This window comes from Geospiza fortis, unplaced genomic scaffold (assembly GCF_000277835.1).
Source record: "Geospiza fortis unplaced genomic scaffold, GeoFor_1.0 scaffold195, whole genome shotgun sequence".
Lineage (NCBI taxonomy): Eukaryota > Metazoa > Chordata > Aves > Passeriformes > Thraupidae > Geospiza > Geospiza fortis.
The window spans coordinates 5,324,997-5,350,016 of NW_005054324.1; the positions used below are offsets into that span (position 1 = coordinate 5,324,997).

At 36.3% G+C, this 25,020-nt stretch overlaps 1 protein-coding gene across 1 annotated transcript in view; it reads right to left on the minus strand.

The window, feature by feature from the left end:
• GRM8 (glutamate metabotropic receptor 8) overlaps nucleotides 1-25,020 on the minus strand; it is a 314,925-nt gene that overhangs the window by 225,870 nt on the left and 64,035 nt on the right. Inside the window, exon 3 of the mRNA XM_005420915.2 lies at nucleotides 24,057-24,273. Coding sequence (XP_005420972.1) covers nucleotides 24,057-24,273 — 217 coding nt within the window. The remainder of the gene's footprint in view (nucleotides 1-24,056; nucleotides 24,274-25,020) is intronic.

Genomic DNA, 25,020 nt, shown 5'->3' on the forward strand with positions numbered 1-25,020 from the left:
AGAGCAAGAGGAAGGACAGGCAGTGAGAAAAACAAGACAAGACAGCCCATGGGAATAAATACACAGTCTGTCAAACGAGAACAGCAGTTTTCACTGTTCAGTGCATCCAGAGCAGCCTCTTACCAGCACTGAAATGAACGGTCATTGGGTTGAAATACTGGGTTTCTCTATCACACCACAAGGACTTCTATCTACAGCCAAGATGAGTCCTGGCACTTCCAGATATGAGGTCTGCTCCAGAAAGACGTGCTGAAGACCTTTCTGTTAATGTACCTGTGATGTGAGTATAGAGAAAAGGGATATAAACACAGACAGGTCTTTGTCTACTGTCAGCTTGGTCTACTGCTGTTCCTGCTACTCTCAAGTACTCTCTAAACATCAGGAGGACCACAGGTGTGGTACACACCATTGGAAGAGACAAAATATGTCCCTTGGGAAACAGACCTGTTTACTATTCATATTATCCAGGGTATCTTCTCCTCTTTTTGCAATGTAAAAAATGCCTTTATGTGATACAGACATTCTCAATACCCACAGCAACTCATTTCTCCTTTCACTGCTACAAGTTCTTTTCTATTTTTGGCAAGTTTTTAGTGCTACTAAAACAGTGAAGCCAAAGTAATAAAATTAACAAAATATCCAAATATTAAAGGAAGACAGAAGCATTTTGTCCTTCTCTCTTTCCTCAGTTTTTAATAGATCTATCACTCTGCTGCCAGTTCACTGCCATGTATATTGTATCAATTTTAGTACACATATACCTAAAAGGTCAGAGTGCTCTTTTACCTTAGACCTTTAAAAACAAAATCTCCCTTTTATTCTTTTGTTTTCATTAAAACTCTCCCTCAACCTCAGAAATAACACTTTCTATCCTCTTTCAACAGGTAGCTTTTATCTTATACTTCTGATATATGCTTAAATATATGCCGTTAGGCTACCTATTTAACAAGTATTTTGGCCAAATTTTACTATAGCACCTCTCTCATTGCTTCAGACATTTTTTCCCATCCCAAGAGTACGTTATCTTTTCCTCTTTAATCGTTGCTTTAGGCGTTGTAATAATTGAAACATGGCACATTCCACTCCTGAAGTATCTGCATTCTGGAAATACAAAAATTAGATCTCTCACAGGCAAATTTCTACCACTTGAAAAGACTTTTCAGAAGGAAGGCAGTCCAGCATATGATCATGAAACATATAATAAATGACAATATTTCAGAAAATATTTAAAGGTCTCTTTGTGTAGAGAAGATATTCTTAGAACAGATTATCAGTTGGTTTTGCTTCAGGGAACATAAAAGCACTGTCTGTGTTTAATTTTCGTGTGTCACGTTAAAGATCTACAGCCAGCAGTAACAGAAGGCACTCCAAATGCAAAAACTTCCACTTGAACTAGACAGGTAACCTTGTGCTTAGACACCCTCAACTTTGCTTGTTGAAACCTTTTATAACTAAATTTCATGTTCTTCAGTAATTCATATCTTTAGCATCCTGTAACATACTACAAGTAAAATTGAAATAACAAATCCCTTAGGTTTCAGGCTATGTTTTCCTGCCAGACAGAATCTTTGTAGCATTTGTTCACTGTTCATCTGCCTGCTTTAATAGCCCTCTCGTTTAAAATAATCTTAGCAATAATAAAAACTAAAATAGAATTACAAAATGGGCAAATATCACAGGGCTTGCTTTCTCAAATATATTTTAAGAAATCAAGCAAATAAAAAAAGGACTAAAGAATTTTTTTAAATTACAGAAGTAATTTTAGACTTTCACAAAGGCCACTGTATGAAGATTTTGTATTTAGTGAAGTCTACAGTACATACATGATCTCTTCACCTGCAGACATTTAAATCCCCATCTTCTAGCAATTTAGTTTTGGAGAGAGTATCTTCAAGAACAGTTACCCTATCAACAGATGACATACTGTAAAAACACATGGAGTATGATTTGTTCTTCAGAGAATTTAAGGTATTTTCTTGCAAATATTAGGGCTTTCCCCAGTATTTAAACTTTGTCACTTTCAAGTTCCCATTTTCAAGTAAGGGTGCTTTGTTTTCATTTACAGACTTTTCTCACCTCAAAGAAAGATTATCTGTTCAGTATTATCAAAATTTCATCAAATTAAAGTACAGTTTGAAACCCTGGTATTTGCTTTGCCACCTGGAAAAACATGAAGTAACTACAGCAGATACAATTTATCTGTGATTAGTTCCAGTTACTAAAAGCCTTATACAACCACAAATATCAAAACTACCACTATTTCCTACACACAGGGGAGGTGCTGCTTTTCCTCTGAGTAAACATTCTGAGTAGACCAAAGGGCTGGAAGCTTCATTTTGTTATAAGCCAATAGAAGAGATAGAGATGCAAAGGCAAGATGGTCAAGCGTCTTCTCACAGTCCTACTCAAAGGTCCAGATGGATTGATGGATTGCCTCCAGAGTCTAATCATCACACCAGCCATGGGTTGTGTAATCCAGAAGGGAAGGAAAAAAAAAAAGGGCTTTGTGGTAAGGTCCATATTTACTACCTTGATACAGGCCAATAATCATCAAAAGAGCTAAGATTTTCTGAATTCAGAAAAAAAAATGTACAAAGTTACTTATTACCCTTATAACATTTCTGATTTATGCAAGCAATGGATGAATGGGACCTCCCAGTTATTGAAAAGAAGAGAAAACATTAATATGCTTTACATACTGATTCCTCTGTTAGAAAGATATTCTTCAAATTTAGTAGTGAGGAGTTTGGCTCAGTGACCAACAAACTGAGCTGCAGCTCAGATAAGCCTTTGGGTTATTGCTGTGCTCTATGACCATCCCAGTGGGCCTGACAGATGGGCACCTTGGCTGATTTCTGCAGTAGCAGATATGACCTCAGTTTTATACAGTACAACAGTCTTTAATGTCTCTTAAAATTCCCTCTCATGAAGACTTGTAGTTCTTTAACCAGACATCCTCTTCCATAGTCTTTTTTATGGTTCAGTTTAGCTGTCTCAACATAGATTTAATACATTGTCTCCATTTGTTTTTTATATCTTAATTGCATAATTAAACTGAAAGACTAGAATTTAAAACGTAGAAAATGTAACTTTTTTCATCATAGTCCATAACCCAACCAGTTCTACTTCTTTACTGAATTGTTTCAGGGACTGCCATAACAGATTATAAAGCTGTAAATCATCTGTATGTAGTATATCCAGAAAGCAATTCCAGTTTGAATTAAAAGATACTAACAGGTGCACAATTCCTTTGACTGCCAGAAAGGACTGTCCAAATACATCCCAGTTTGTATTTTTCCAGATACTCAGCTCCACATTTTCTTTAGCTGTAGTTCATGTTCTACAGTCAGAGAAAAATTTGTTCCCAATGATATTGTGTGACAGCTGCTACACATGGCATCACTGCATGCACTGTCTGTTGTAATAACTAACAACAAAATTTAATGCTACAGAGTGACACACATTTGAAGTGCATGTAATTGTTCATTTTCTTTCAAATGACAGTACCATTAAAGACAGTGAAATATTGGAATTTGCAACATTTCTGTTCTTTGACCTTGTACCCACTATCAGGGAAGGGTCTTGAGACCACTTAACACGAATGCAGAAATTTCAAGAGCAGAAGCTTCCTTAAGGGCATGAATCTTTCAATGAATTATATAATGGTGAATAAATTAATCTCTACAAATAGACAGATAATGTTCTAATAACGTTACTTTAAAATAAGATAACTGTATGAATTGTTTTGTAACGTTGGACACACAACACTAGTATCCCATAATTCTGCAAAACCCATTTCTCCTCCCACATCCACAAAAAAGATAGTACATTCAGCTACATTGCCTTGGTTCTGAAGGCAGGAACTCCTCACAGAATTTCAGAAATGTCTCAGGAGGAAATTTGAAAGAACAGGTGGGCAAATTAGAAGAAATCAAATTAAGTAGGGTGAGGCAAAAAAGACCATTGACTTCAGAGAATAACCGTGATACTTGGATTGAAAAAAAGCTAATAACAAACTTCTCACAAAAACAAATGTTATTCCTGCATTGCTGATGAAACCTACACCTAATATTCATGCAATCATCAGGAACACATTCTTTTTTATCAGTTGATTTTTGGGCAAAGGTTTGTACATCCCTATCATACTCTGAGTGCCCATGAAATGGCAGTAATTAATGATGAATCATTTATTCACTGAATTTTATCTCTTCTTATGCTTGAATACTGACACAATTAGTGTGCAGTTCTTAGACTCATGTTTTAAAACTGGTGTATCCAATTATTTTTCATGAGTATTTCTTGATAGGCAGATTGAAAATGAGTTGTTCTTACTGAAAATATCAGGGCATCAGAGTTTCAACAGGCAGATGGAGCAGATTGTTTTCAACAAGCTTTGAGGGAAAATGTTTCCAGTATGGCCCATTTCATTATGTCAGATATCCTAAACTCCAGTGTTGAGTTAGGTCATTCTTGCTGTCATCAAGAGGTCACGATCTCAAAGAAAGCAATAGGTGATTCTGCACATAATATTATGTGTCTCTGCAGGAAGGAAAATGAATGTCACACGCCTGCTCTTCTGCAGTTATCAAGTCAGGGGATATCATTATTAATATTTGCTATGCTGCCTTTAAGAGGCAGTTACAGGATGTGCCTTTTAACTCAATGCCATGTTTGGATCCCATCATGACAAGCTGAGAAAGGCTTTTAGACATGAAATTTCTCCTCTCATTTCAGTAAGGTTCAGAAGGCTGTTCTGATTTCACGTTGCTTTCTAGAAAGTGACTATTAGAGGTGTTTGTATCTAGTTTGGAGCAGCACAAGAGTGCATTGTGTCTCTTGTTCTTTACACCACGAGAATAATTCGTCTGAAAAAATCACCCAGCAGCTGGGCAGCAAAAACTATTCTTAATTAAACTAAGCAGTACCTACTTTTATACTGCAGCTCCATTTTCTACTAGCTTCTGAAAATCAGGATATACCTGATGGTCTACAAAAACTGAGACAGACATATCCAAGTTGTCTGGCCAATTACTTCAGTGCTGTCATGTCTTGTGATCCTAATGCAGTCAACAGCAAGAAGTACTTGCAAAGCCTATTCAAATATATATACTAGACAGTCTATCTATGACCCAGATTCCAATTGTAAGCCATAGAATACCATAATGTTACTTCTGAATTGTTTATTCTCCCTCCATCTGTCACCTTACAGTGATCATCAGCCTGTTTCCTTCAAAACATCTACGCATTTTATTAAAAAGAGCTTCTTCTAAAGCATCATTTCCATAATTGAACATGAATGCCTAACACAACACAATGTGCTGAAGTCACTGGGGCAGAATTATAATGGATGTAAATCCACACCAGCTCTTCCTCTTCTCCTACGATGTAAAGAATTAAAGATGTTATTTTCTTTCTAGAACAAAAGATTTTGCTATGGGACTAATTCAAGCATTCATTTCATCCATTTCCAGATTTCAGCATACTTCTATGCAGCCAGATGATGTATACTGCAATTAGGAGCTCTGGAAAAGGAGTAATACTATCACTTAAATGTTATGAAAAAATCTCATAAAACGTTAACTTGAAAACATGACCAACATAAGTATTTCTTTAGTAACCTATAACAGACTAATTCTCTCAAGAAATCCTAACAAAGCTGGAAAATCTCTGCCTGCCTAGAAAAGAACAGCTTTGCTATATCTCTCTGTCATTCAGAGGACACTACGCTTGAGAGCAAAGGAACATGATATTAGATGGAATTGGATGGGTCCTCAAGCCTATTCCCAGTGACAGCAAACTGTCTGGCAACAGATTCACTGAACATCACTTTGGGCCCTCATTCAATAACAACCAAAAGTTTAAGGCCTGTCTCCAAACACTTTCAAAAAACCAGGAAGCTGAAGAAATAACAACCAAGCATTACAACAATTCACACAATGCAACAGAATATAAAATGCTTACAGAGCAATCTTGCTTCTGGAATTAATAACTAAAGCCCACTGTCAGGGCTTGAGAGCTTACATGGAAATTTTTTTCAACAGGACAGTAGCAAATTTGCTTCTGAGGGCACTTTTGTGCTTAGGTTCAGGTCTAGGGTTTTTTACATCTAGAGCTAACCTGCAGCTCTCTATTCACATAACTGGGAGATATATGCAGAGAGAGAAAGACCCTTGAGGGAGAAGACACAGTTCTTTCTCCCTGTGTTGTGTCACAGCAAGGAGCAACAGAGGGAGAAAGCTCAACACAGCTCAACACTCAGAATCTTGCTTTGGAGGAGCTGAGGCCACATGTATGAACTGCTACCACAGGAACACTGGACAGCACATCCTGGCAAATGTGAAGGAGAAGAGGGTTAAGCACTTTAGCTCCTCAACAAATATTTGCATAAGACAAGATCCATCCAGAGGAAAACTATTACACTCCCTGGTGTTGGAGAATTAAGGAAAAGTCAGAGAAGGGTACTGTAAAAGTGACTCAGAAAAAAATAATGTTTTCTTTTCTAATTTTGCCAGAGGACACAGATTACACTGAACCTGCTGCAACTCCACCTCAAGCACACCCCCACAATGAATGCATCTTGGGCATTGATAACTACAGTGGATAAACTGATGCAGAAGCTCATGCTTAGCACATCACTAAGACCTTCTACCTGCCCTAGTCCAAATCAACCAGTTACTCAGGCAGGTCTTGGGTTATCTACATCTTTGTGAAAAATGCTCACAAATTTCATAACTGTGAGGGTCTGAGTCAGATTTGCATAATAAGAGCTAACTTCTGTTCACAGTTGAAGAAATAAACAGCTCTTACACCAGCTGAAAATAGTGCAGAGAGTTAAATTCCTTCACTATTTGTTTCCATCTGCTGTCTTTGGCAATGGCCACTTTATTTATATCCTGCAAAGGTTAGGCAGCACCTAGGCGAAAAACCACATTATGGCACTGACAATTTATTTAACTGGTGGTGGTGATATTAAATTGTTGTGTATATAGAGAGACACTATCACAGAAACACATTTCTCCTTTTTCGTTTTCTCAGGGTCTGTTTTTTACAGCCTAAAGCTACACACTAACCATTCTACTCTTAGAGCAGCAGCAGGTAAAGTATGTTGATGAATCCCTTCATCACCTAACGTCCTGGGGAGATGCTCATTACATGCGTCCTCCAGAAAAGCAATAAGAAGCCTGTGGCTTAGGTGCAATTAAAATCTTGACATTTACCACACACAGTACTTACAGTTACTATGATCTTTGCAGTTTGCCACATTGAGTTCTGAATTTTACCAATACTATATGAAGGTAAATATTGCCATGCATTAAAGTTGTAGGCACTGATGGCGTCTTATAAACAATGTATAAATCATCAAAAATAAAAGCCTTTACTTGATGCCTTTATTTTTCTCTTGGGCAGGAGCGGGGGGGAGCAAGGAGGGAGGGGAGCAAGGAGGGAGATAATTTTGGAAAGAAACTTTATTCCTCTTTTTATTTTCACTAATTACTAAGAGAAAAAAAAACAGTATTTACTGCAAAAACCCTAATTTCAGAGGTAAGAGGCCATTCATTTAAAACCCCAGACTGAGTTCTGACCACATTATCAGAATGCTTTGTACATTTCAGATATTTTCTTCTTCATTTGTTTTCCAAAGTAACAAAATCTATAAGTTAGGCCATGGTATCCTGTGTGGAACAAGGTACCCTTTTTCTAGCATATTGCAAGAGGTCTACCAGCTGTTTTAAGAGTTTTGCCAAATTTGATAGAGAGGTAGAGGTCCAAAAGCTTATTACGTACATTCATCTTTTGAAAAAGCACAAGGCTGATAAGAGACAAGATTCAGTTAGGTGGCGTCCCTTGGGCAAAGGCTAATCTCAGTTTTTGGTAGACATCATAGCACCAACACAGGGCAGACACATCAAACGCTCCAACAACAGGTAAAACTTTGATCAAAGTTCTCACCCAATTCAACAATAACATGTTAAGCCATAGTTAACAAGACTACATTATGCCCCTGTACATTGAAACTTTTGTTCTTTAGTTTTAGACCCAGAGATGTTTGCAGCTTAGAAAATCCCAAAGCCTTTTATATGCTCAATCTCCTACAAAAAACAAATAAATTCAGGGAACATGGATTGATCAAATGGCTATTAAATAAAATGCCCCACTACACTTCATGGTCTAGGAAATGTTGGTGAATCAGTTTCTACATATATCTACATATATAAAACCTTAGAGGTTTATTTCTGGAAAAGGCCTTAGCCACAGACAGAGACCTGAGATTTCGGAAACTTTTATTAGACCACATTCAGGTACATTAAGGCTCTTATGTATTGTGAATTCTAGATAATTACTTTAATCATAATAAAAATTTCACTGACCACTCTTACAAGAAAAAATGAGGTATTTGCTACCACATCCCTTAAATGGAATGGCATCCACGTTTCATAATATTAAATAAGGGATTGCTCAAAACTCCCTGATTTCCTTCCTATAATAGTTCTTCTATTGTCACAGAATACACATGAGATGAAATACAATCCTGGTAGTGAGATGATCAAGTTAGGCACTGTCCAACTGACATTTTAAGTTTCTGGACCAAAATGGGGACTTCTCATGCCATTTAAATTGACTCTCTAAAGAATTTAGAAAGTCAATAGAAAAATGCAGAGGAAGATTTCATTATCCTACTGCACCTCCCTCCTTCTGCAAGAGACCACTGATCCCTTTTTGTTAACATGTATAAATCTAAAACCACACAATTTGAATCAAATGTCAGTTTTTCATATAAGTATGGGGTCTGCTCATAGCAAAATTGAGACAGAAATGGGAAAAAAGGAGGTGAAAGGAAAGCAAGCATGTGTCCCAACACCAGGGATCTTGATTACTTTAACTGCAAAAATAAACTAGAGATGTAAATAACCTTGTTTTAATCACAGATATAAGAGAAGTTCTTATTCTCACACAACCCCCTGTCACACTTTTTCATTCTCTTTTCCTTATGCTCTCAGAGACTTCTCTCTTTTGTTAATTTTCTTTGTTGTAAGTTTTTTTTAAACTGTAATTGGATGATCTTGCACATTGTGGGTAACTCCTTTGCTACAGGCAATCCTGGAAAATTCCTGTTTGATGAAACTGAGCTGCTAAATTACCAAAGGACTGAATACAGATGTGATACTTTGTTCATAGTGGAAATTCTTTTTAAAGAGCAACTATTTTTAAGGCAAGCCTTGAGAAAATAAGTTCGTAGGTTCATATTCTTGTATTCTATTTTCTGCCAAATAAGGTTCTAAATTTACAGATATTTTCTGTTTGTATATCTGAGGTTGTGGGTCTAAACCTGCACACCTGCTACTCTCAATCTTAGAGATCCCAATTTAAAAGGCATCACTTGAACTAATTTCTCCAAATAATTTTTAAGTCTTGCACCTTCTGTGAGTGTGCATGTGTGCAACCCTAGAGGTAAAGGCACCCTTCTGGACAGGTAGGCTCTGGCTGCAGTCAGCCTGGCAAGGTCATTCACACATCTCCAAAAATCAGCATCCACCACTGCTAGAGTAACCCCACAGATGATCACAGCCACTGTTTCAGACTTCTCTGAGGATTTTTGAAGTGTTGAGGACATGGCATGCTTGCAACCAGAAGCTTCAAGCAGGAACTTTTAAAGGAATTAATTGGATATCTAAGAGTTAAGTTGGAAAAAATGACAGCTGAAAGGCCATCTGGGGCTCTGAGCTCATGTCATACTACAGAATTAACTACCTGTTGTTCATCATTCATTCTTATTTATCATCAAGCAACTGCATTTCTTGTTTTCCCTTTCCTCCCCTTTCTTAACCTGAAAGGCTTTCATGAGCAAGTTATGAGAAGTTAGAGCTTTTTTTCCCCCCACAAAGATCCTGTGGAAGCACATAGCATTTGTAATGCTCTCATTTCACCTAGTACTCTGCCATCAGCTTTGGGATTTTGATCTCTGTTTCTACTTTTATACAAAGACCACTCATTCTTCTCCCCACTGTCACCACAAATATGTATATATAAACACCCTAAGTTCTGCAACTCAACACAATCAATAAACAAAACCTGAAAAAGCAGGAACCACTCAGTTACTGGAAAACACAGCACATGATGTTGCATCTAAAACTAAATCACAAGTAACTCTTTTCTGGCAACTAGTTTAATGTATTAAATAGTGCAAGTCCACAAGATAGTTTTACTTCCTTTCTTTTCTGAAAAGTCTGAAATGGACAAATACCAGGTTTGTTTCTGCCTTCCAAAAGTTGTTTTACTTCAATAATTTTGTTCCTCAGGATGCATAACATCAATCAATAATCAAGAGATTAAACCTAGTGATAAGTTTCATAATGAACTTAAATTAAATGCAAAAGATAAGACAAATGTCATTTTAGCATTGTTTTACGCATTAGCTTATTCCTACAGATTCAGTAGTATTAGGATTACTTTAATATAAAAATTACAGGTTCTTGCCCTCCATCCCCTAACACTGCCTCTGTGATAGAATGATTGCTTTATTTTTTATCCAGCTACCAGTGAACAATGATTTCAGTAAGAATAAAATGTTGATGGAGCAAGTTAATTGGAGAAGGGCTGAGGCTAATCTTGGAGTCTCATTATGTTATATTTTAGTGGTGTCAGCCTATATTCAATTGCTTAACTGTCTAAAATCTATTTATTCACACGTATGAAAAGGAATGAATTAGAATGGTGGGAAATTCACTGATTGTAGAAGCAAAGAATTAATAATGTTGAGTAAGCAAAAGCAACAGCACTGTGTAAAGTCTCTCACCATGCTGTCAACTTCACATGGCACAGTCTGCTAAATGGTGAATCATGAAGATCTCCTAACACTGGGATTCCTCTCCTTTGGAGTTAGCAAAGGAGCTTTTGCACAAATAACTGAGATTCAAGCTCAGTTGCACAGGTGAATGTTTGGTGTTGCATTCATCTTTTTATTGTTTTATAGATTTTTTTAATTAATAAACCATAATTCATAAAAAGCAGTCACATCTGATCTGCCCAATAATCCATAAGCTACAACGGCTTCAAGCACAACGTTTTCTAAGTGAAACCATGATTTAGTATAAAACACATTCTCCAAGCTAAAAGCTACATATTTAATTGGATTGTAAAATCATATCTCAAAATTGGAGTGAAAAAAATATTTGTGGATGTATCTAATTTCTGTTGTGTAAGACAGAGTGAGGTAGAGTACTGGGATTTTGTGCACGATCAAAAGAAACATTTACTCAAGACTCATGTTTCATTTGAATAATCCTTTTAAAATGGAATAAAATTACCAAGTCATCAATAAAAATACCTTCCTAAAGAACTGATTGAATTGAAAATTGCTTGAGCCAGAAAGAATGATTTGAGGGGGCAGAGGGAACCCAAACTCAACTTTCAAGCTTTGATCCTGCACAACTGTTCTGTCCCTCAGCAAATCCTAAGACCAAGAGTGTGCAAAAGGATCATCTGGGTTTCTGAGTCTGATTCCACTCTGTCTCAAGTAAATGCATTGAACAGTTCTTTTTATAAACTGCTCCAGTCCACTCTTGAATCTTGCTTTGTTTTCCTTCCCTTCCTGTGCATAAGTTAAACCAAACTGGACAGAATTCAGGGGCTTACTTCCCTGTTCAGAAATCTATTGCACTCCCTAGAATATCACTTCCTAACAAAACATAACCGTATTTTGTTAAGCACTTTATTAGACTGCACATAATGTAAACTCAAAGCTGATAACAGATAACAGAAGATATCCACCAAGCATTTCTTCGCTTTGTTTATGTTCTTTTTTTCCCTTCTTTCACTTTTCATTTGCCCTGTTTTCTTCTGTCTAAAATATGTAATAGGACTAGGGGTAAAAAAGCATTTGAACACTATGTATTCTACCATTTAAGCCTGTGCATAATCTTTTTCACACACAAGGTATTCTGTGACTGTATAACAACAGAAATAACAAATGAGCAGAAAGAGTTATTTAGAAGGAAACAGAAAGTGATTCTCTAGCCAGCACAGAAGTCCTTGAATGCCTTCCACCATTCCTCCTGAGAGGCACCTGATGTGCAGGTAGCCCAGAAGCGCTTGTCACAAGCTTTCAGTGCCTGTGGCAAGTGTGCATATGGGAACTGATGCTCTTCCATCACTAACACATTTCCTGAACACATCCAAATGTCCTCTTCCAAAAACCTGTCTTCTTTGAAATTGTTTATCAGAGAAGGCAAAGAAAGATAAGACAACCCCAGTTAAACTGACCTTAGCTAACCAAACTTACAATTTCATGGACATTATTGTGAAAAACTGGCCATTACCATTGCTCTCTATTTGAAAAGTCCTTCTGCATCTCAACTGAACATTTGCCACCACACGAAATCCTCCACTCCCCACCTAGAGTTTAGATTCTACCAAGGTCCAAAGAAGAAAAAGCATCCTCAAAGTTCCATGGCTTTAAAAGCCTCGGTACAGTCATCACTGCCAACTCATGTACATCTGATTAATTAAAATATCAAAGCAATTAAGGGATTTAACAATGAAATGAACATTAATTAGAATAAAAAGTTTATAACTAAGCCTGTGAAAACCTATGCCATGAATAACATTCTCTAGGTTACTTTTTAATTATTAAACCAACTTTTTTGCACTTAACCAGAGGAAAAAAAAGGAAAAAAACAACACATATTTTGCATACATTTTAGTAACAGAAAGAATTTCTTCAGGTTGGCTCTAACATTTCACTTCTGTGAAAGGGGCATTATAGTTTACAAAGCTAATGATTCTGTGAAAAAAAACAAAAAAAATTAACTAGTCAAAATATTTTAATTAAATATTATTAATATTTTTACCTCCTGAATAAGCTTTGAAAGGATTTAATCCATAAAATACCATAATGTGGAATTAATTATGAGGCTTGACAATTGTCATAAATTGAGCAGCATAATTATCTGCACTTGAAGTGCATTACCATATTAGGTAAAATACTTACATAACTCAATTTACTGGCCCTAGCAAATGTTGTAATGCATCTCACAGCAAATCCAACATGCCAATGTATGCCAAACCCACTAGGAATGTATGACAATGCACCTGGCAGAGTGCATGCAGACCTAATGCCTTCATCTGCCTCCCATCTGAGCACAAAGAGCCTCACTTCGTGCTTTATTCCCCTTATCCACGAGAACTCCGCAAAGTCACCAAAGACCTGGGCAGGCTCTGATGAATTATATTGGCTCCCATTCTACTGTGAAAAGAGGGTTTCATGGCACTCATACCAAACTTCAGCTTCAACTTTTATAAAATGAAGGTTGCTTATTTCCTGGACTACAAAATACCATTCTCTCTCAACCTTCTGGAGCCTAAGATGTTCCAGGATTTGCATGCTGTATTAAAGGAAGGGGTCCATGCAGAAGATAAATAGACACCCACCCAACCCACCCACCCGCAAAATAAAGGAAAATAGGAATCCCTACAAAAAATAAAGAACTTCCCTACAAGTTTAGTTCAGATTTTTTGTTCCCATTTTTAAAAGAAAAGAGATCTTAACTTGGTACTCCTGCAAACAGGTGTGGTTGATCTTACCTGAGAGAGCATTAACATCCTTGGGATTATTTTCACCATACAATTCTCGTGGATCCCTTAATAGCAGTTGAACATTTGCAGCATAAATGTTTGCAGGAATCATCAAGGTGTTGAGATATATTTGGTTTTCTTAGCCCTCCATCCCTCCCCTAACATCTACAAATTACACAGATGCACGCATTTCAATCGAGTCAGTTTTGAAATCCACAACCCCTTTGTTCTTGTGTTTACAAGGGGGTTGAAATTTTGTTCCTCTCTCTATGACAGCCCAACCACAGCACTTCAGTGAGCATCCCAAGGAGAAGATGACTTATGAAGGCATATGAAGGGCAATGTGCATTCCTGTATGCTGCTGTAGAGTTTGCTCCAGAAGGATGTGGCAGGAAAATTTTGGGATGCGTACAGACACAGCAACACAGGGATTTATCTGCATGACACCTGTGCTACTCAAGGGTATTGTTTTGTAACTCATTCTCTTGATTAATTGCCTAGTCAAAATATCCTGCTTTCATAAAGAATATTAAAGACAGACTGGCATTTTTGTTAGAATGTCAGCATTTTAAACAATTAGTTCTCTTTCAGTTTCTTCTACAAAGTGATGAAAAGTCTCTAATCATTATGTATTTAAGAAAGTAGAGGAACAAACAACTCTCTTTTCATCATACAAAACTCTGTCCTTGAGAGGCCCTAAGAAACACTTCATTTTCTGGCAAGAGAAAAAAATTATCTTTCTTCATAAGTTGTAAGTTTTCACAATATGCATATTTCTGTCATCTCAGTTTAAAGTAGTGGTATCACAGCTTGCAATTTGCATAAAAATCATTCATTTATAACAGAAAAAAAATCAATGCAGCAGTTTTTTCTAAATATTAGTGAGGCATACACATATGCCTTTTTTTTCTGAAACAAGAGCAATTCTTGAAACACTGTTTTTTGAACAGAGTTCTCTGGAACACTGTGGAAAGTTCATTAGATAATAGAATTGAAGGAATGACTTCTATCTAAAGGGTTACCCCAATCTGAACACCCGAGAGAGAGTTGTTACTGCTAAGCTACCCCACTGCATGTTTAATAGCAAACATGTGCTTACTGTGACTCAGGGCACAATGTGGGCCCCTGGCCTTCAACAACAGAAAGAAAATAAGTAAAATGAAGACAAGAATATCTCTTTGACATTTACAATCAGACATTCTTTGCATTTACTCTTGCAAGAATACTGTCAGCATTGTAACATTCAACTCAGTCAACCCTTCTACATCATTCAGCAGAGCAAAGCTCAAGAATCTTGTATTAGGATGGCATATTAAAAATACCAGCCAGTGACAATACAAACAGTAGAACAGGTAGGGGAAGTCAAAGAAGTAAAATGAGAAGTGAAAATCCCACTGATTCCCCAGAACACATTGAAATTTACCATAATATAAAGGAAGAAAGATAGTGGGCATTGTCTACTATCATCTCCCTATCATTGAGGTAGATCTATCACAGTACAGTAAATAACACTGGGCATGAAGTCACACATCTATTACATAAACACAGAATGATGAATAGCTGTTTTCTCACTTTGCTTTATCTTCAGAGGACAAAAAAAATCAGTACTGTCTGCTTTAACAGTTTCCCAGATATCCATAGGACTGCCCAGGAAAGTAGACTATACATCATGCACATATACCATCTATTAACAACATTTAGCCTATGGAAGGAAGGAAAGATAATTATTGGGTAACATTAATGTTTATGATTACTTTTTTCTGATAGATATTACCATTTAGACAAAATTGTTGAAAAATCTTGAAAATAAAGTCTCAGTTACATTTATTTTTTCTTTTTAATATCAGAAGGCATAATTTCAAACCAATCAGATTAAATATTAATTTTCCGTTTCATTTTATAGCCATCAAAAATAAAATTATACTATAATTTGAACAAAACATGCTTCAGCTGTAATACAGAAGTTTGTACAAAAATCATTATGCAATTTCCTTCTGTCTCAATTCATAAACTATCAGTTGTCAAGAACTCTGAAGAAAGAGAAATTCCAAGTTTCTTTTAGGGCTAATCTAACATTTGAAAGACCATGGACTACATGACTGAGTCTGTGGCTTCATGTGCAGCCGGACAATAACAAAAGTTCAACCTAGCAAAGTTACTAACCTTGACCCTCAAGTTACCAGTACCCCGGCACAACAGCAGATATCATCCTACATAGTTTAAAGCACCTTGAAGAATAAAGGCATTCAGGAGGGGCATACAGTTGTACAAGATACATTTATAAGGTAAACTCAAGTCTCTCTGCATTCTGCTCTTAGTACTTAGATAGCATGCAACAGCAGTTACTATTAAAACTGATATATCAGCTTTGCATAAAGAATATTAATATTCATAATACAGTTTCTAGAAGACTTTTGGATGAACAGTTAAAAATTGGGGAGTGGGAAGAGGGAAGGAACTCCCAAAGATCAGAAACCACAAGCAGAAGGAACAGACAGAAACAGTCAAAACTCAGCACTGGAAAAGGTTAATAAACATGTGCTCTAGAAATGCCTGCAAGTGCTTGATTTGTTTAACACCAACATCTTCAAAAGGAGAGGGAGTGCATTGAATTGAAAGATTGGAAATTTTGAAAATGGTATAAAATTATTTGAAATAAACAAGACCAGAGAGAAGAGACAACATATTCACAAAGACAGATAAACAAGTATGTCATAGAAAAATATTGACTATTGACAAATACAGTGGAGAGCCGGCTGGCAGAAATACCTGGAACTGCTCACACACATCATTGGGTTCTAAATCAGCTGTTGCCATTTGTTAATAAACTTTGAGTGTCAGAACAGATTGCTTTTGGAAATAATTTGCTCGATACCCAGCAGCCCACAGAAAAAGCTTACAATTTGTCAGGATGCATAAAGATTGGGGTTGAGAATTAAAATGAGATTACAATGACATTACATAAATCAACAGTAAAGCTTTACTTGGAGTGTTCAGTCATGGCTACACAGCTTACCAGAGATATAAATGAAATAAAGGTTCCAGGAAGTAACAACTGAAACCATTAAACTGAAATTACTTCATATCTTATAACCCAGAGTTAAGTAAGGAGGCACACTATGAAGGAGGTTAACTGGATTCTCCTGCATACCATTTGTAGCATCCAAAGGAGAGAATATTCAACAAGTGAGGTTAAAATGGTAACAGAAAGAAATGATAATGGATATTAATTTTCATGCTTCAGGAAATTAAGTATCAACCACTAAATGCCTGGGGTTAGAACACTCCTTGGATAAGTATTCCTGCCAGTGACTAAGTAAGATTTTGGTGTCTTTCTGTTCCATGTATTGAGGCCACCACTGGAGACAAGATATTGACTTGCAGTGTCTGGCTCAGTCTGACAGTTTCAGGGCTTCATTGTTTTAACTGCAGCCACAGATCACAAAAGAGCTGATACTAAGAGTATATTGCTAATATCCATCATGAGGCATTGCTCACACAATTTTTAAAACTTACGGTTCTCCAGGTAGAAAGCAAACCCTTCTAAAAATGCTTAATATTTAAAACTAATAGAAGCCATTTCAAGACAAAAAGACATACTGAGAGACAAAAGAAATTTTCTCAGAAAATTCAAGAGCCTCAACGATTTTTCTTTATCAGATGTACCTTCTTAACATGAATGCATCTGTCACAGACATTTCTTTTATGAAAAATCTTCTCTTAAGATTTTCCTGATGGAGCTGAGAAGTTCAGCAACAAGATGTTAACAATAGGTTATTTTCTGCTGTGGAATGCAACAAGTCTGTCTGGATTGGCACAGCTTGCATGTTTATAGTTAATGGCCAATCCAGAACTGAGATCTCTTGGACACAGTCCGAGAGAGCTAGTTTGTTATAATTCTTTACTTTTCTTAGCTTAGCAGCTTCTAGAAACTCTCCTTTCTTTTTCTTTTTAGTATAGTATATGTATATATCATAAAATAATAAATCAAGCCTTCTGATCATGAAGTCAAAAATCTCATCTCTTCCTTCACCCAAACACCCTTGTGACCACCGTCACATGCATCTGATTCTAGACCCTGAGACTGGCTCAGCTGGTGAGAGCATGATGCTGATAACACCAAGGTTCAATCCCTGCACAGGCCATCACACAATATATTTCAACAGAAATATTTTTCTTGAATCTAACTTTTACTCTAATAAGATTGTTTGCTTAAAATTATCCTCATCACATTTATAATCTTTTTGTATTTACACATTTTTAAAAATCTACTTGATATATTACTAAGTTAAGAAGTTTGAAAAGGCTACAAATGAGTCATAGCACTAAAAGCACTGATGAAATAAACTTTCCTGGACATCTTTACTACTCTTTGAATTTGTGTTCACCACCAATGCAAACATCTGGTGTTCACATGAAGCAAAAGGAAGAAAAAAGTCCTACTATAGAGATTTCTGTAGTACTTACAGTACTACAGCTATTAAGCTTCCTATAGGACATTTTAACCAATTGACTTAAGAAGAAACACCTCAAGAGTATTAAAGTCCCTCTGCCTACAATTATTGGAGGCTCAGAGAGCATGGAGCAGTAAGCATATTTTCTGTGTATCTCCCTAAAACTATAGAGAAAAGAAATAATTATAGCTAAAGAATATCACATGGATTAGCACCACTGAGAGAAATTAAAATAGTCCTTAATTTTAAATCCCTAGAAATTATACTGTTCTTTATCAGATACTAATTGGTACAAATATTAAAAACTGCTAGAGTAGTTTTCAAGCTTTTGCAATATTAATACACCTACCATCTGATTTTGAAATTTTTCAACATTACTTTGAAGCTCCTCTAGCCAATTATATAGTGTTATTATTAATTACAGCTTGCAGCTTGAAATACAGTGCTATCAATAGAGTTTTATCTGCATAAATATGAAAACAAAACTTAAATTGAATTAAACTGTTTACCCTTAGCAAGGGTATGTTAGAATATTATTAGTTGTGAAAATTAATTTGTTATGCCTGAAAACAGACTTTAAAGCAGAAATATCTCTGGGGAAAAGGTTACATTTCATGTATTGTATTTCTTTCATCTTCATGTTGCAAGATTTTTTAATCTTCCATTAAACACTATCTTGGGGGTGTGGAAGAAGTCCATTCATCTTACTTAACAAAATACAAAAAGCTTTAGCTTAACATCAAACATATGCAGAGATTACTGCAGGAAATATGAACTAATCTTAACAGCAACCCATCTTATTTTTAAATTATCCAAGTTTAAGCGGAAAGAAAATGCCACACCCCTTAAGTTTTATTTTCCTGCTCAAAACTCCCTCCCCACTTCCCAATACACTTCCACTTTCCCCACTGAAAATTTGAATTCTAGAAATTGTGAAAGGTAATTCTGCCTCACTGGAAACATTCAAAATCCACCTGGACAAATTCCTCTGTAACCTGCTCTAGGTGACCTTGGAAGGGGGTTGGACTAGATAATCCTCAGAATCATCTCTACCCCTAACTATTCTGTGATTCTTCTGTGAAGAAGCGATCCAATAATTTGGATAAAAGCAGGAGTACAATGCACAACTGTAAACACCCTGAAAGAACTGACAAGAGACAAACATGATTTAAGAACCATGTCAAAGAAATGTCACAGACCATTTCCTATGTAAACAAAATATAGCTACCAGTGTTGAAGTCTGAAACAAACAAAGCTACTGTAGCATTCATTCAACGCCATCATCCATTATCATTAATATATAGCTTTCATTGTCACTGTAATGATACAATATTATGAAAGATCATAAAGTAATTGTAGTCCCTCCTCGGAAAAATGCTGTTAACTGCAATGTACCAGTATAAAAGGAGTAGGTAAAACTACAGAACCTTGTTCTTATAAATAAGTATTCAAGGTCACACCCTGATATTAAGTGCACTATTTTCTTCTGGAATAAAGCTGCTATGAAGCTTTCGACCAGTCAAAGATTAAAAAATGTTCTTTGATTAAATGCTCTTTGCACCTCTGTCAAGACATGCAAAATACACTTGCAAGCAAAAAGGGACAAGCAGTGCTGAAGTTTCTCATGTGTTCTTAATGACCAGCTCCACTACCTGCCTTTATCATTTTTACCTCCTTTTCTAAAAGTTTCATAAGTGTTTCACTGCCAGTGCCTACCAGCAGTTGACCAACAGTGGTGAATAAAATCTGTCATGTAGCATTTCATACATTATTTGTAGATTTGTTCCATTTTCCAGTACAAACATCACACAGAGCAAGTATTCTGAACTCAAAGAGAGTTGTCCGAGTCAAGTGCTTTTGTATTTTGGGAAAAAGAAAACAAAACAAAAAAAAAAAAAAACACAAGGAAAAGTATCTCATTATTTTCTCTCTAATGGTAAATTCATTTGGTTTCTAATAACGGTGAAATGAACCATTAATGGAAAGTTGGATCAGAAACTTTCCAACATTTATTTGGTCAAAGACAATGAACATAAAGTAAATGGAAGACTAACATTTAATATGACGGTTTAATGAAGACTGTAAAATGCACTTCCGTCCTTTTCCCCATTTTAGTTTGTATCAGCGAGTCAAGCTTCAGTTTAATGTTTAAACACTTAAGCATTTAGTAGGAATTCATCCCTTTGGTCAATGTACCAAAATGATTTGATCATGATGTCAAAATGACTACAGTGGTATCATTAACTTTTTAATAGGAGTAGAAAATTCTATAAATTTAATCATTGTCTTCAAACAATGCATGGAAGAATGAGCTGGAATAATCTCCTTCCAATCGTTGTCATGTAAAATATTTAATTTCCAGTTCTGCTTTGTCCCAGACAGGATCTTTGTCATTAAAATTAGAGCAGATTATGATATGTAATATATTTGGTGACATGTCAGGGTGGCACCACTTTGACCTTTTCAGTATTCCACATTTCATTTGGGAGCCTGTTTCTTCCCTTTTCTTCTATTACTGATCAAGAAATAGAACAGAGGGCCAATCAAACTGGAAATTAGAAACAAAGGGTCAACATTATACTAAATAAGTACATTAATCTGTTTATTAAAATTAGGTAAAACTAGCCCTTTTTCCCCTCTCCTTTAAAAAACAATACAAATAACAAACCAAAGGAACAAATAACAAAACCAAAGGAACAAATTTTCCTATTTATATTTTCAAATCTGCTACCTCACGTGTCTTCTCATACACTAAAAATTTTTCAAAAATCAATATATCAATATTTTTCACACCCTTTTATTGTTTGCTTTTCATTAGCTGATCTTCACATTCATTTTGCTTCCAGTTGTTGGCTACTTATCTTAAGCAGGACATAAAGTACTCAGCAAGGAGCTGAGCTGTCCTGTACATTTGTATGCCAGCTGCACAGGAGACACATTGTCCCAATTAGGTTCTCTTAACACTCTGTTCATTAACACAGACCTGGCAAGTTTTGCTGTTGTGTGCAGTCTTATAGTATGTGATGATTTTTGTAAACCTACATAGACTCTATAGTCTCAGACTTCATAGTTAGATGCTCTTCAGTTTCCATTTTAAAAGCATTTCCAGCCCTATGGCTCAGATGGAAAGTCTGAAGACAGTGGATAATAGGATCAGGCTGGAAGGGACATTAAGAAATCATCCATTGCACCCCAGCCCCAAGCAAGAGCTAAGTACACTTACATAATCACTGGGCAGGTGTTTGCCTAATGCATTCTCATGGATCCTTATCAATGGAGGTTCCAGAATGTCCCCAGGTAAGCTGATATAATACTTCATGTCTTAAACATTACAAGGGGCTTTCTCCAAACCTAGACAGAATCATGCTAGAGATGAATTCCATTTTTTCTGTTTACATATACTGTATTTGGATGAACTAGTGGTCCTCCACATTCCTGCAAAAGCCTATTTGAAAACATTATTTTCTATCACCTCTTTTTAGTCAGCTCTTCTTTGGCTGAACGAAGACCCCTGCTCAGCTGTTCCTCACAGACCACATTTCTGAGATTTGTCCCTGCTCTTGCTTGCTTGAGGGGTTCCACTTTTTCTGAAGTGAGGGACAAAACCTGTACTGAGTCAAGATGACTTCCCACAACTGACAGACAAATTGGAGGATTACTCAAATTGTTTTACAGATGGTATCTCCACCTGCATGTTTCATTAAAAAATCAGGAATATAGGTTATAATTTATTGTCATCCCTGCATCATTTTTAAAAATATTGTTTTCTGACCATTCTCTCTGAATTCCTCATTGTATAGATCCCTCTTGCAGAAGCTAAATGCCTTGTTGGTCTCTCAAATTTGTCCTTTTCCAGATAGTGTTTTCAGATTTGGACTCTTAGGATTTCTTCTAGATACTCTCCTAGTCCTAGCCTTAGTCCTTCTGACCTTAAAGCAACCTCCAGATTTTACAGTAATCTTCATTCCAAGACCATCTGGGTTAAACATGAAAATATTGGCTAGTACCTGATCCAGCTTAAACAAATGGCAAGTAACACACAACACATTCTTTCATTTAAACAGAAATCATTGCTAATGGCTCTCTGAGAAAACTTTCCTAAATAGGTCTGCATCCAGCCTATTTACACCTAGATCACAATTGCCAAATTTGCTCAGGAGAATACTATATGTGACAATTGAGATAACACCACAAAATTTGAGAGATGTGACACATCAATTGCTTTTTCTCCAGCTATAAGCTGTTATCCTGTCAAAGAAAATTATTAGATGGATTTGATACTATTTGTTCTTGACAATCCTGCACTGGTTATCAGTCATGTCCCTGTGGTTACATACAATTTACCTGATTGTTTACCTGAGTATTTTTCTAGGAAATAAAAATTGCTTGTCTGTCCTGCCTCCCTCTGATTTCCCTCTTTAGAACCATTACAGTCCCTGATACCCACAATAGTTGGTAAGTTGCTGGGGGCACAGAGGCTGCCAAAAATCAAGTGTTCTAATAGAAAACATATCACAAGGGGAAAAAAAAAATCAAACCACTAATCATGACTTTTAATGCTTTTTGGTGTTACACAGATCTTAAAATGTTTAGGACACCTATTGATGATTTTAACAGCTTTGGATTCAGAATCCTGTTAATATCTATTTATCTTATTCATGTTAATTATTTATCAAATAAATGGTCTTTTTTAATTCCAGGATCAATGGAGATCCAACTGACCCAAACTCAAGCAATTGTGATTATAAGGTAATTAAAGTTTTTACTTGCACTCATCTGAAGTTCTCTCATACTCCTGGAAATGGGAAACAGTAAAAAGTCCTGTATTTTATCTGTTTACTTTTAGAACTCAGAACTAGTTGTGTTGCAGATGGTTTCAAGAAAAAATTATTTTTCAGCCAATGACTTCAGTGGGTATCTGGGGAAGTCAATCTATTTGCCATAGATGAACCATTTCTTTTAGGTATGCGCTATGAAAGAATTATCCATGCCTTTGCTAACCACAGAACAAAGCAACATACAGTAGACAGCTTTGGCTCTCCCATGAACACACCTAGGAGCTGACAGCAATGATCAGAAGCTAGAAAAAGAACATTTATCAGTTAAACAAGTAAGCATATTGCATACACTGGTTCCCTAATGTCAAAAACAGCTGTAGTACCACCCTACAACCAGGTTCTTGCAAATAATCACTTACCTTTATGGTTCAAGCATAAGGACCTGAAACACACATGTGCCTTCCTATAGATAGAGATGCTCTCTGTCTTCACATGCAGATAGTGAAAGTGGGAGGTATTCAAAAGAACTGGAGTTTATATGTACATGCCCTATAAACCAAATCTAGTAGATTAACCCAGGCTTTCTGAGGAAGGACAGGAAAATTGTTTGTTATTTAACCCTGTTCTTGGTGAAAGACCAATTCCACCCTCTTTCAAACCACCTGCTACTCATCATCTTATTCCTTCGTGTCCAAAACTTACTGTTCCTGAGAAACAGTAATTTTTTTTCAGGCCAGAAAAAACTATGAAAGTGTGAAAAAAAATTTTGAAAGGATCAAAGGGACTTAAATATACTTTTCATAGCACCTGTATTTGTACAGCACATTCTATTGTGAAGGAAAAATGGCAAGGTTATATCTTTTACTTCAGAATTGAGGGGTTTTGTTGTTTTTAAAATTCATCAAAATTAAAACCTCTAGGTTTATCTCAGAAAAAAACTCTCACTGGACCATAATTTCCCTAAGCTGAATCAAAAATTGTATTTCCTCAAATCTGGCTATAGTTCAGCATCTAGTTGCTTTTTTCCCCTAAGTCATCAAGGAGCTTTCCTTTTCCAAAAAAGGTTAGGAGATATTTATTTTTTGCCTCTCTTCTTAAGCTGCTGCCAGAATCGCCACCTTGGCAGAAACACAAGAAGCAAAATCACCCACTTGAGTCCAGGTAAGCCACCCCCGGGTGTTCTGATCACGCTGCAGACACCTAACCAGAACTCAGCAGCTATAAATACCAAACCTGGTAAACACTCACTCACCAATCTCTCTGGAGATCTGCGTGAACGCCTCCACACCGCTTTCGCCGTAGTTGCCTTCGGAAGCCAGCGTGGAGACGTAGTTCCACCCCAGGGCTGTCACGATGTCAACCATGGCCTGGGCTTGGTAGGAGTCTGGGGGCACCACTCGAGAGAAGAAGTCATACCTGGTGTTGTCGCTCAGCTCAGGAGCTGTGGATGCATAGCTGATTTGAGGTATCTGCAAACAGAAGGACAAATCATGCAAGCCAATCTAATAACATTTTACACTACATCCTTGTACCTTTGAAAGACTTGTAATAGATTATGCACAGGCATTGTGCAGAACCAAATATCTTGCTGTAATTAAATCAGTTGATCAGAAAGCGTCTCGGATTTTGTGTAACACACTCACCAAGAAATAATGCATTCAGCTGTACTTCAGATGTCATGACTCTTGACATATAAACACAACCTCTTTTTTTATTCTAGCCCTAATAGAAACAAGTGAAGTAAAAAAAACAGGAGGGGGAAAGAAAAAGGAAGAACTCGTACCATTACTACAGAAAATGAAAAGGTCAGTTATGATGACTGGGATTCTTGAAATTTGACAAGTAAAATGTGGATGATTTCCATTTCTTTGTTATATTTATGTACATGAAAATTTGTATTCCTGTTTTATAACTATTTTCCAAACTTTCTCTGCCACAGGTTTTCCTTTTCCAGTTTTAATAGTTCATTGTGTGTGACTTAAGAATATGAAGGCTATATATTAAACAGCAAAAGCTATCTGATCTGATAACAAAAAAAAAACACACCTAAAAAATTACCTATATATGATATCCATATACAGAAGGAGAAAGCTTACAAGGATGGTAAATTTTGTAGAAAACACCTCAACATTCTTAGTAGAAACAAACCTAAATAACTGGAACATATTTTAAAATACATTATTATTATCTTAGGAAAAAAACAAGGGTTTTTTTCT